The following is a 13,909-nucleotide window of genomic DNA, read 5'->3' as shown; positions in this document are numbered from 1 at the left end:
GGCGTGAACAGAGGCACAAGGGAACAGAAATACAAGATATGGCAAAATAAGAGTACGAAGGCAAGGAACAGACAGTGAAAAGTGTAAAACTGTGACACAATTAAACATTTAATTTAAAAAACAGATCCATCAGTTGTTGCATATGTTTTATTTCTACATTAAATATTTTATCAGTTAAACCCTTTTAAAATTGATTTGATCAGAGCTCTTGTAAAAATCTGTGCGGAACAAATATGGTTTAATGATTGGCCATAAATTGTTCCATTATTTAGGTCGGTTCATGAAAGGTGCATATCTGTTGCCATGGTTGTACATTTAATAAGTTGTGGGAAGGGTTAAGTAAATCAGCCTCACGATGTACACGTATGGGAAATTCACAAAGAAAAATATTTGGCTGCTCTCTGTGAATCAATAGATATTGCGGTATTGTTTGGTTACCTACGATTTCCTGCGATTGTGGATGATAAACCAATCCTAACTTTGCTTGATGCCCAACATTTAAATAATTTGATGGCATGTTTTTATCCACTAATGCTTCTATTTCCATTGTCAGAGCTTATTATTATAGGTACTCTGACTCTCGGTATTACGGAGATCACTGTCTCAGCATTTGGGCTTGGAGTTGGACAGGCTTTGACCCACCTGCTAAATCGATCGATTACCACTAGCACATCTGTATTTTGGGATTGTCTTTCCCACATCACTACTGTACATGCTTAAATGGGCCTTCTGGGACTGGTTTGTGCCCCAGTGGATGTGTCGGAATTCCTTTCTTCCGTAGTACCTCCCCCTTGCACAATCTATATCATATAGATATATCAGATATTAGTAACAATAACAGGGTGTTGGGTGCTACCAATAAGTCTCCCCCCCCCCCCTTTGGCACATTGCACAGTATGTGGGATCACCGTGGTAGAAATGGCCAGTGGTTAGGTGAAAATCCCAAGTGCAATATTTACATTGGGTTCCTTGAGAAGGACAAGGGCTGCACTTGTGTCCAGAATTATGATTGAGCATGGCCATGGTTGGCCAGGGTGTTCCTCTGGCCTTTGTAGTCGCCTATTTTGCCACCTCATCTGTTACCACCGTATCCTTTGTGATGTCATCATATCCTTTCTTATGGACTTATACTAACATAGAAAACTATAAATACGCTAAATATACAAAATATACTATCTATACTAAATATACAATACAATATACTAAACATATGCTAAACATCTAGTGCAAACAGTCATTAAAAGTGCCATGTGTAAAGTGGCGAAGTGAATCACTGTCCATTGAGAAGCCTGAAAGAAACTGTTCTCCAGTCTCCGTGTTCGAAACCGAATGCTACGGTATCGCCTGCCAGATGGCAACGGAGTAAAAAGTCTGTAGGATGGGTGGTAACAGGCTTTTAAAATCTTGCAAGCTTTTCTGAAGAAGCATCAGAAGGAGCAGACACAATACCTTCATTCTAGGAGAAGAATCAAACCAACATTATGGTTGCACAGATTTTTTTAAAGAATTTTAACAATGTTTTTTCACACTGCAGCCATGATGAATCATTTTACAATAACTATCTCACTTAACATGAAACAGTAATGCTTTTTATACAGTGCCTAAGTGACATTATTAGAAGCAAATATAAATGATCACTGAAAGCACTGAAGTAAATGTGGATTCCAGGAGCAAGGATACAGCAAATACATTCAAATATCCTTTGCATTCAGGCTGGTATGAACAAAGAAGATAGCAATTTCTTTGTTTTCTTCTAAGCTAATAACTACTCAAGACGCTATAACTACCAGAAGAAGACATAAAACCTACCTTATAGTGTGATATCTCTATTGTTGTCTTGTTCAGGCTGTCCACAGAGCATATGGCTCCTGTGTGTGTATGTATGTGTGTGTGTGTGTGTGTGTATAAGGGTATGGATGTGGTAAGGCTGATTTTAACATGCATGGGGCAGGATCCATACTCTCCCTGAGGCTCAGCCTGCCAGAACTTGTCTCTTCTGACCAATACAGTTTTGCTTTCAAATAGCCCTCAACAGAGCTCCGCTGTTTGTGCCTTAACACATGTATCCCAGGAGTAAAGAAACACACACCACAGACAGTGTGTCTTCGGCATTTCAATTACTGAGAACTAAGAACCCCGGCAAGGGAAGTGTCACACACGTATGCAGGTCTTTGTCAAAGTGTGTCAAGGTTTGTTCTCATAATGAGGTTGGCAACTCTGTGCCGGGTTCAGTGTGGGGTATTTATTAAGTATGTGAATGCCAAGCCCAATACCAGCTATACAGTTTACAACTTGGACACCAGCCAAGAGTTTAGCCTCAGAATTTCAATGTGGATCACAGAACAGTGTTTTTCTTCTTAATTAGACAAAAGTGAGGGGGGATAACCATAGACGTAAACGGGGGATAGCCATAGAGGTAAAAAGCCTGGTTGTGTTATGCATTAACATGCGATTATTACTCCATTGTCTCATGTCCAGTACTTCATCTGTAGGTGAGAGGGTGTCCCTGTGCAACGAAAGTAGTCACTGCTCTAATGGAAATACACAAAACAGAAACCACTTTATTTGAGGCAAATGCTTAATATTCATGTTATAAAGACAGTATGGGCATTGTTTACAAATCTGTTATGACTACTGTGGTAGGGTGATTATATGAAGCTGATGTTGACAATGAATTGCAGTGGCCATAATCCACCGGGGAGCTGACAATAGTAGCTGTCTAAGTTAACAGTGAAGAGTGACATCAGTGAAGGCTGACTTGCCATGGAGACAGCAGCTCTTGGCTGCTTTTCAGACACCAGCTCTGTGCTTCTTCTTATTAGACAGATAGAGGCCAATGTCATTAAAATAAGCCATTGTATAATCATTGTGAAGCTCACTTAACTTCTGAATGTCTGCTGCAATATTTCTCTCGATACCACAGTCTTCGGTCTTGGCGAAAGTTGACAGTAGATTAACCAATTCAGTAGATCAACCCAAGGGTCAAGGTGAGCAAGACAAGACATTTTCAGGTAGGTCAAGAGTGATGAAGAGAGTTAGGTTTCTGGCTGTAAAAATCCCAAGCAGTGTTGACATTAATTTGGCCTCTGACCCACTCTCCTTTGGCTTATCTCCTTGCATATCTGCTGAGCTGACAGCCATGTCAAAGATAGGTAAATGGTAGTGATGGCAGCCTGACACTGAAGCGCCGGAACGTGCATGTATTACGTGCATGTATTTACTTGTGAAGCTGCTCTGAGACCAAGACAAAGAAAAATGATGTGATAAGCTGACATGTACAAAAGCTCTTAAAGCACATTGCTACATCTGGACTGCGTCCTGGTACTGTTTCAAGAGATAGTCACCTCTGAGCAGCAGGGATAGGAACTGCTCCACTCAAGCTTGTGAAATGAACCAGTCATGTGTATTTGTAGAATGTGAACTCAAAACCACACAGGAGTGGCATTTCATTCTTTAATTGGCTTTGATTCATCACACAACAGAGCACAATAATTCAATATGAAATATCCAAGACTCCCTGGAGAAATGGAAATCATTACACTTAGACTATGTACCTACAGGTAGGAGAGCGAGAGACACAGAGAAAGAGAGATAGGCATAACCTTCACTTTGTTAATCAGACACCCAATCATTGCTGAGGACTTTCATATGACAGATATAAAATTGTTATGCCAAAATATACAGCTACAAGAATATGGTGTAACAGATGGCTTGTCTCCTCCTGTGCCGTTTCCCCTGGCTTTAGTCCAGCGGTGATCCATATACCTCCACCTCACAGAGGAGTCACGGTTACTCTGGGCACGTCCAGGAAATCACCACGGTAACATAGCGTCCCTCCATCCATTTAACACTCAAAGGTCTTGGAAACATCCACCAGGAATAGAGGAGATTACAAGCACACCTGAAAAGGATATAGTTTTCAAAATAACCTCACATTAATACAGGATCCTTGAGCTAAACTATACCATCCTGTCATTGTTTTAGTAAGTATTCCAAATAGTCTAGTCCTTTGTAGAGGGTAACGGATGTCGTAGGGTGCAGTTACAGAAAAATGATGCATGCCAAGGACAATAACAAAAACGGCATGTCAACTGAGAGCTATACTTGTGTCAACATGGTGTTGAGATACCAATTATTACCTGGGGTTGTTGATGCCGTTGTTGTCCAAAGAATTTCCTATTCGGATTTCAGCTCCATTCAGTCTACTGGGAGCAGAATCCTTCCTGTTGGTGATTATCACAGAGAAGACTTTGTATTTTTGGAGCAAATCCACTCTCCACCAAGGGTTGAGATGAGCTTCTGTGTGAGTACAGGAACCATGGCGATACATGCCGTCACGATTCCCATCAATGGCATTGTATGCGAATCCATTTCCGTAAAGGTCTGACTGAGTTGCTTTCCCTCTTAAAGCCACATTCTCACCTGAATGGAAACAATGAAAGAACAATGACAAATGAGCCACTAGGCTAACAATTATGTACAGTTAAGAACCATGCCCTGTCTGAAGTGGTTGAGTATGTTTTTTGGCAATTCAATTGTTTTCAACAAGGTTATCTACTGCTCCTATGCTTACATCACATCAGATCAGATTAGCTTTGCTTGTTTTCTGAACAGCTTTGACCATGTGCAGAAAAGTATACTGTATGCGTCATGTGACATCAGAACTCAGATGAAGGTTTTCGGATGAAAGAGTTTATTAATGAATACAGCCAGGGAACAGGACACAAACAGGGCGTACTAAGAAACAAATAGGAGACACTCAGAAGTATGCAAGACAAACTTAAGACAGGACTAGAAAAGAGACAGAACTAGACTAAACAGAGTCGCCCTCTGGAACACGTAAACAAGACACTACACTTAACCAAGTGTTTAACAGGACTCAGGAATGTAACTAGAAAGGCAAAATAAAACGGAACCAAGATACACGGTGTCTAACTCCGGAAGACAAACTTTGGGTGTATGGGGAGTAACTATTGAACTTACAGGGGATTGTAAACAAACAAACCAAGACAGAGATTATAATTAAGAATACGAACTTAGGATCACAGAAACAGTCTAACTCTGGCTCAAAACCGCGAGGGCGCAGAACAGAAATACACGGCACGAAGCCAGAAAAGAAACTCACGGAAGACCTGGGGTCGTGAGGCACGGAACTCTGGGAAACGTATGCCTGGGAGCCAGGAGGCACGGAACTCGCTGATGTGGAAGACAGTGGACAGGGAGCTCGTTGGGATAAGCCAGCGGACAAGGAAATCACAAAATCAGAACAGGAGGCAGAATCCTGTAAACCATGGATGAGTCGCGGAGATGGCGACTCGGGCAGTAGATTTGCCCATATAGCGACGAGACCAGACACCGGAGTCAGGGGAGTGAAGAGTATAAGTAGGGTGTGAAACAGGTGCGTGTGATTGTGATCTGGAGAAGTGAAAAGACGTGCAGCTGAGGAGAGTGGACGTGACTGATGATTGGGATGATGTGCAGCTGGGCGAGTGCGAGTGTGCTGAAGGGGCCGTGACCGGAGCGGATGTCAGCGCAGACGTGACAGTATGTGTTTAATTGACAGGAAGTAAAATGCCTCTTGAACAAGAAATTTACTTAGATCCCTCTTCCATTTACTTTACCGAAAAATCCGAGCAAGTGTGGGGATACTGAAAACAATTAATAATTGTAATTGTTCTAAAGCTGTTCAGTCTTGACAGACATTTGCAAAGTTGTTTTAATATTGCAACATTTTTACATGCTTTTATTCTAAAAAAAAACCTAAATATTTTGTGTATGTTGTGATGTGTGATATATTTACAAGAACAATGCTTACCGTTTGGGGCCAGATAGCCATACACCTCCACCTCACAAAGTGTCAAAATCTTGTTGTTTCCAGGCAAAACGACATTAACATAGCGGCCCTCCAACCCTTTATCCCAGCTGAAGGTGTGGGTTTTCCCAGCTGGGATAGAGGATATAACCTCTGCCCTGAAAGTGAAGTCAAGAGTTAGTGTTGTGTACAAATGTCAAATATTCAGCACAAATATATGAAAACAATGACCTTGTCCGAGTTTGCCTTATGATTAATCACTTTGACAAACATGCCAGGACAGAATATCTCTACTTATTCATTAATTGGTTGATTAATTACTGAATACAGTGCACTCCTTGTATAACATTGCAACATGTTACAAAATGAACATGTAGTTTGAGTCAAGAGTTTATGGTACATTGTACCTAAAACTTAAAAAAAATAAACTGTTGCCTCAGTGAAGCGGTTCTCTGCCATTCACTTTACAAACCACCTACTGCAATACAGTGATATCAGGGGAAGGAGGCGGAAGAGTAAACAATATTCACTTTTGCATTTGCAGCTGCTCATTGAAATGGACCGTGGGTCTATGCATTAGAAATTCTGAAATAACCTTTCTACCCAGTCACTTTCAATCAGTTAACAACTAGAGCAAATGATAATCTTACAGTGGATTGCCATTGCCATTGTCCAGCAGGGAGCTGCCAATGTGAATCTCAGCTCCGTTCATTCTCTCAGAGCAGCAGTCTCCTCTGTTGGTGATGACCACTGAAGTAATAGTGTACTGCCTCAGTAGATCAACCCTCCACCAGGGATTAGTCTGTGTATCAGTAGCAGTGCAAGATCCATGATGATAATGTGGGTCACGATTTCCATCTATGGCATTTTGGGCATGACCTTCCCCTGCCCAGGGGTTTCCAATCAGGTCTGACTGGGTGGCCTTTCCATACAATGCTAAATTTCTACCTGTAAAAAAAATATTTTTCACATCAATATGACTTGAACAACAACAGCGTATCTTCTTTTCTTTTCTTTGTTAAGGCAAATCCCAAAGAACAAAGGCTTGACTGTGTAGCCACCCCCCTCAACGCCACGTTCTATAAGAGGGAATACAGTACATTGATGAATTAGTTAAAAGCAAGACATTGCATTGCATATGGATCAACAGTGTATTTTGAAACATTCAATTTTGTAAGATGAAAAAAGGCCATCTGCAGTAGATCACCAGAGAAAGATTCATGGTTTGATCATGGGATAATATTGATTATTAATTATTTTAAATGGCTCCACCAATTGGGGAATTAGAGAAATTGGTCAGCAAAACTAACTGTACAGTGTCTAAGAAGTTTTACAGGTGATAGTTGAGTCAAACTATAATATAGTTTATAGTTCCAATATGAAAAATACACTAACATCTCTACATTATATCCACTACATGTGGCTTAATCAGTGTAATCTGAGATGACATGCTATAAAGGCTATAAAGAAATGAATGCAAAAATAGTCTTCATTATATATTTATTCTTCATTTTATTTTTGTCTTTACCATATAGAATTTTACATTGTGTATACAGTGAATCAAATAAGTATCAGATGTGAAATGCAGACATCCGGTAATGAGAAGATATGTTTTTACCAGTTCCATTGTAACATGGCACTCACCTTTCTCACCCAGCTGAACTCTATGTATTCTGTATACAAAACAGATGTCATGTGTAATGTGGCATCTCACAACCAATAAAAGCTATGGTTTACCTTGATATTCAGCCAGAACTGTCAGTCCAAGTAAATGAAGAAAGCAAAGAGACAAAATCACCCTCATCCTGGCTGTAAAGAAAACAATAATGTATTGTAAGTGTAGTATCGCTACTGAATCTGATATTCGCTATCGCTCAGTCGATAAGCCAAAACCTCAGTTTGATATTTGACATGACCTCACCCCCTCGATTAGTAAGTAGTTATTATTGCCACAGTATGATGTTAAAATTACAGGGCAAATGCCAAAAATGCCAAACACTGTTCTGGTGAACCCAACAGCCAGAGCTTTTTTATTTTGCTAAAATACAAATACTTATGCATGGATTTGAGAAATTAGCTGTGGCACAACACATATTTACAGTGTCTTTAGACCTTCAGAAACTGCAATAAATCCCTTCAGTACGAAAGGGATTTCCCAGCGGGATTTATACGGACAGTACATTATCCCTGACAAAATATGTTAACGCAGTTAACGCAACTTTGATTACTTCCGGTGTGCGTTGACCCGACACGAAACCGCCGTGTGCCTGCAGTCAGATAGGAGAGACCGAGACAGTAGTGGAATATGGTGAGAGCTGAGGGATTGTTGGGCGGAAAGTTTCTGTTAAAGAGGCAAAATGACGGAACAAACGACAAAACTAAAGTTGTAGGCTATGTAGCATTTGTCAAGCTGAAGTTAGCCATCACAGAAGCAGCTCGTCTTCAAATTATCACTTTAATGCAAAGCACCTGACAAAAAGCAGTCCCAGGTTAGATGGTCGCCAACCCACACCCAACGACTTATAAAAATAACTAGACCAGTCCGTGAAAAGGTTATCAACGCTGTAGCAGTTTTGGTTCCGGTGACTGTCGGCCCATCAACAACATAGTTGAAGACGGTGGGCTGACTGAGGTGTTCCGAAGTGATTACTCGTTAATTTATAAAATGTAGTCTTTAGAAGAAAAACAAACTTTTAATCGCGATTAATCTAGATTAATGAATTTCAAAATGTGAGATTAATTAGTTAATTTTTTGTTTATCTATTGACAGCCATAATAATAATAGAAAAGGAATAATAAATACAAATTTAGACAAGTTTATCAAATATGCAACAAATAATATAACAACCACACACTCACCTCTCCGGTTGGCAGACTCGGTTCAGACTCGGGGAGTGCAGTCACACAACCTGCTGATAGCGACGATACCGGAGTCAGGGCAGTGAAGAGTATAAGTAGGGTGTGAAACAGGTGCGTGAAATGACGTGCAGCTGGGAAGAGTGGACGTGACTGATTGGGATGATGTGCAGCTGGGCGAGTGCGAGTGTGCTTGAAGGGGCCGGAGAGGGAGTTAAATCTCTCAATGCTGGATGAAAGTCTCCGTGCGGGAGTTTTCTAAAAGTAAATTGATGTTTAAGTTGATAACTTTGACGAATCCCATGTGTTATGTTATTTTCCATGCACTGTAGTGATCGTACAGCAGTTTGCATGTTTTACAGAAAGTTTGTTAATGTTTTCCTTTTCACCGTGAGTTTCTACATTCTTAGATTAACGTGACTAGGCGTACACTCCGCTAGCCACGTCCATGCTTTTAATGTACTGTTTGATCTAGCGTGCATGGAAGGTAAACATGCATTGAAAGTGATATTACTCTACGACTATCATGTGTGTATGTTTAATCTCATTGCTTCGGTATGTGTTTGAGACGACAGCGAATGTTAGCGAGTTTTCCCGAACGTTAATTAGCTGCACTAATACAACGTTTGTGCAGGTACATGTTTTGAGTTTACCTCAGATGAAGAACTCTGAGTTTATTGTGTTGGGGTAAATTGATTTCTAATTTTGGTGTGTATTTGTGGTTTGTCTGTTGTATAGATACCTCACCCCTCACCCCTGAAATGGTAGTAGGGCAACCCACTCCAGAAGTTGTCAGGAGTTTTGTTCCGGACAAATCTAGGTGGAGCAAGCACTGAGTTTGTCCCAGCATGAACAGGTATCAATATATACACCTGGTGAAGGGTTGCTGATGACTACATTGATGTGGTCTTGTACTTGTATATAGTTAATGTTGAACTTGTATAAAATGTTTAAAATATATTTGATTATGCTTCTGACGGCTCCAAAACACTCTTGGCATGAGTGATGAGGAGGAGGTGGCATACACTGATGGCATTGCATTAACGAGAAAGGACTTCATTACACTTGCTAATCCTGTAGAAGTTGACGGAAATTTAAGAATATCATGACATACTAACAGTTTAACAGTGAAGTACAGTGCTTTGTGGTATAGTGTCCCTTTTTTCCAATAGGTGCTGAATTTTGGGTTTCCAGCTTCTACAAAGAATAGCTAGTCAACAGGTAGCAAAGATCTTTTTAACAGTTTTGGAACACTCAAGTCAGCATATTTTGCTTACATCCACACTGATGCCTAAAAAAACTTTTTAGAACATTGACATCTTTGCTGCTGATTGCCATGTGACTCTCACCTGGTTGCCCCCATATTCAGCAGACCCCATGGATCACCTCCCTGTATGTACCAATATAATGATTTATAGTTATTCTTCATACTAAAGTGTTTGTCATTCAAAGCTAAACATAGCGCATGAACATATAATGCTTCTGTCTGTCTGTAGGTTGATGTGAAAATGCAGGACGCTGTGCTCCTTCCATCATGGAAACCAGGTCATTGGATGATATGTGTGAGTTTGTATTAAATTAGTGCTTAGTGTTTCCCATTTATGAGATGGATATCAGTTATGTTTTGTACATGTTTCTTCATGTTCCATCATTCGGGGGTGCATCATTTCAGATCTTGAAGCCCAAACCGAAACAAATATTTTTCCTCAACTCAATGGGAGGCCCTGGCATTGGTGATGCCGCTTACACAGCTAAATACAGGTTATTTGTAGGGAATGTTCTTGCGTGAAAGGTTCACTTTTACTTGCCAGTTCATTTGGTTCTATATACCATATGCCATGCTGTCTTCATCCTAAAATGCCCCCCCACCCAGTGTTTGTCATGACTTGTGACATGAAAGGAATTCTGCATCAGAGAATCATAATTTTCCACCTGCTGAAATGGAAACACCCAAGCAAGTGCTCATGGCATATGGTAGTTAATATGGTTCCATAATCATTACTCTGTCATTTCTTTTTTTTCTTTGGATCTTTTCTCTATGGGGTAGTTCCTGTTCAAAACCCCAAGTTACATTTCCCAGCAGTTATCAAATCTGAAGGACCTGCATTGTAGTACAGTGCACATCTGTGATTATAATACTCCGTTTTTCTCCATTATCCATTTTTTTTTTCAGAGAACTTTCTCAGGAGATAAGTGAGTGTCTGGACAGATTTTTATGTGACAACCTTGAGGTATGTAGTGTGTGTGAGTGGAATTGTAACAATTCACAGCTTACCTCTTCTCTAAACCTTTTTTATGTATTTTTCTAACCTTTAACCGAACACAGGACATTCCCAAGCAGAGAGGCTCTAATAGTTGTGGGGTGTTCATCCTAATGGTAAGAAATATTGCATCCTGTGTTCCTTGCATAATTCCTTCCTGTAATCTTGTGGTTTGTTCATGGATACCTACATTTGTTGTTTACAGTATGCTGTCTACATCGTCTTTGGCCTCTCTTTTGACTTCACGGAGGTGTGTTTTTCAAACGCTTTTTAACATTTCATCTTATAAGGTCTATGTTTCAATTAAAATGTGTGCTTTTCCACAAACTAGTCGGACATGAACATTGCAAGGCGATGGTGGTCAATTCTGTTGCTGGACAACTTTCCACCAAGAAACTCCTATTAACTAGGGTTTTTCCAACTGTATTTAACTTATGAAAAACTTGGACATTTGAACCCTTCTATATGTTGCCATCCATAAGATTACTTATGGCCAAACCTTCTGCTTGAAGCTGCCCCGATCTGACAAAAGCAGAAAAGGAGGTCAGATAACCAACACAGCAGGACAGTGTGGTAATATTTCTTTCTTAAGTTTTGGACATGTTCTCTGGGACAATTCATGACTTTATAGCGACTGTATCTGTTCTACAACATACTTGACATATTGGTTGTGTTAAGCGATTTTATAGTATAGTGATTGTTCAATGAAACTCATTTTTGCCTTGATGCAGGCAGTGGAGGCCCTGACTGTGGAGGAGTCCCCCCCCCCTCCTTGTAAAAGACCAAGTGTGGAGGTAAGGTAACCTGTCAGGGTGTGGTGTAATATGGGAGCTCCCTTGAATAATGTCAAATCTACTAAACCCTTTTTTTTTTTTTTTTTTTATCTTTCCCTTACTAACCCTTTCCCTAACCCAGACCACAAACATCATGTCAGACCTGACAACTGCAGTGGAGTGGACAAGGCGCCATATGACGCGGTTCCAGGGACGTGTCTCCTTGCCCACAATTATTTATATGACAGAGGTGGAAAAAGAGGATGCACTGCGCACGCTGAGAACCAGCGATGACCTGGAGGCTAAAGACCCCTTCTTGTTCATATTCACACAACAAGAGGACATGGAGGTGTTTCTCCAAGATTGTGCGGATCAACAGGACCTCGAAGTTCATGCTATGTTCGATGGTGAACTGTAGTGCCTCTGTTACTCTTAAGTTCTATTTTAAAATGTTATGCATTTCTGTGCATCAATGTTTCTTGTTTTGATGTACCTTTGTTTACTCTATAAAAACTGCCATATGTTTTTGTGCCGTGTGTGGTGTGTGTGTAATACGTTGTTTTTTTGATAAAGCACAATTTTTGTTATTGTTTCGTCCTGATTAAATGTTCTTATGATAAAAAGTGATTTGTGGTTTTGTTTATGTAGAGCACAGTCTTATTGATTTACACTTTTACACACACAGTCCAGTAACAATATAGGCTAAATCACAATCTGGAGAAAATCACAGAAAAGATGGTAAGCACTGAGGCAAAGATCTGATTGTGGTGTCAAATATTTAGCTTTTCATAAAATAAATAAATACAGTTTTCGACGCACAGTCGGCATCGAGAATATTTTTGTCTTTAATACCACACACTGGAGTGGAGTTAACATACCCGTAATGTAATTATGCCGGATTGCTCTGTTGTATTATAAATATAAAGGCTGAAATTATCTTTACCACCCTATTTGACTTTAAAAGGAGCTTGTTATCGTTCATCAAACTATAACGTTATACGTACTGAAACTTTAATATTCAACACACGGTAGGTCTACCACAACATTTATTAGCTTGTAGCTAAATAACAGTTTAACTACGAACTTTAATTTAATCCTGTTTAATTTAATCATTTAATTTAAACACTTTTCGCTCGGTATTCGTTCGTGCAATTGGATGTCAATGGTCGATGATGCTGATTGGCGGCTCACTGCCTTGTCCCGCCTCCTGCCATTGACCTGTACTTCCTGCTGCCACAGGCCACTGCCTTGTCCCGCCTCCTGCCATTGGCCTGTACTTTCTGCCGGCACAGGCCACTGGAAGATTTAACTCCTACTGAGGGGCCGTGACCGGAGCGGATGTCAGCGCAGACGTGACAGTATGTGTTTAATTGACAGGAAGTAAAATGCCTCTTGAACAAGACATTTACTTAGATCCCTCTTCCATTTAATTTACTGAAAAATCCGAGCAAGAGTGGGGATACTGAAAACAATTTTTTGTTTTTAATTGTTCTAAAGCTGTTCAGTCTTGACAAAGACATGTGCAAAGTTGTTTCAATATTGCTACATTTTTGCATGCTTTTGTTCTAAATGAAATTAAAACCTAAATATTTTGTGTATGTTGTGATATGTGTGATATATTTACAAGAACAAGGCTTACCGTTTGGGGCCAGATAGCCATACACCTCCACCTCACAAAGTGTCAAAATCTTGTTGTTTCCAGGCAAAACGACATTAACATAGCGGCCCTCCAACCCTTTATCCCAGCTGAAGGTGTGGGTTTTCCCAGCTGGGATAGAGGATATAACCTCTGCCCTGAAAGTGAAGTCAAGAGTTAGTGTTGTGTACAAATGTCAAATATTCAGCACAAATATATGAAAACAATGACCTTGTCTGAGTTTGCCTTAATCACGTTGACAAACATGCCAGGACAGAATATCTCTACTTATTGATTTAATTGGTTGATTCATTACTGAATACAGTGCACTCCTTTCAAAACATTGCAACATGTTACAAAATGAACCTGTAGTTTGAGTCAAGGGTTTAGGGTACATTGAACCTAAAACTTAAAAAAAATAAACTCTGTTGCCTCAGTGAAGCAGTTCTCTTAGACGGCTTTGAGGATGCTCACCCTGAGGCAGTTTCTATTGTTGTTGGAGACTTCAATAGGGCTAATATGAGGAAAGTTCTAACGAAATACCATCAACATATTAACTTTCCTACCCGGG

General features: G+C 40.1%; 1 protein-coding gene, 1 long non-coding RNA gene and 1 pseudogene across 2 annotated transcripts; 2 read left to right on the top strand and 1 right to left on the bottom strand.

The window, feature by feature from the left end:
• Window positions 1–3,789: 3,789 nt before the first annotated feature.
• On the bottom strand, window positions 3,790–8,815 carry LOC116224932 (annotated as a pseudogene).
• Window positions 8,816–9,429: 614 nt separating this feature from the next.
• LOC122133799 lies at window positions 9,430–10,877 on the top strand. Its single transcript, XR_006152996.1, has 3 exons — window positions 9,430–9,889; window positions 9,977–10,060; window positions 10,165–10,877. It is a non-coding gene; the product is annotated as an uncharacterized LOC122133799 (long non-coding RNA).
• Window positions 10,878–11,555: 678 nt separating this feature from the next.
• On the top strand, window positions 11,556–12,577 carry LOC122133814 (structural maintenance of chromosomes protein 5-like). The gene is made up of 2 exons (XM_042710689.1): window positions 11,556–11,723; window positions 11,845–12,577. The coding sequence occupies exons 1-2, from the start codon at window positions 11,634–11,636 to the stop codon at window positions 12,118–12,120; spliced, it is 366 nt and encodes a 121-aa protein (XP_042566623.1). The 5' UTR covers window positions 11,556–11,633; the 3' UTR covers window positions 12,121–12,577.
• Window positions 12,578–13,909: the final 1,332 nt, after the last annotated feature.

The sequence above is a fragment of the Clupea harengus genome, chromosome 19 (genome assembly GCF_900700415.2).
Source record: "Clupea harengus chromosome 19, Ch_v2.0.2, whole genome shotgun sequence".
NCBI lineage: Eukaryota > Metazoa > Chordata > Actinopteri > Clupeiformes > Clupeidae > Clupea > Clupea harengus.
This window is presented reverse-complemented; position numbering and strand designations above follow the sequence as displayed.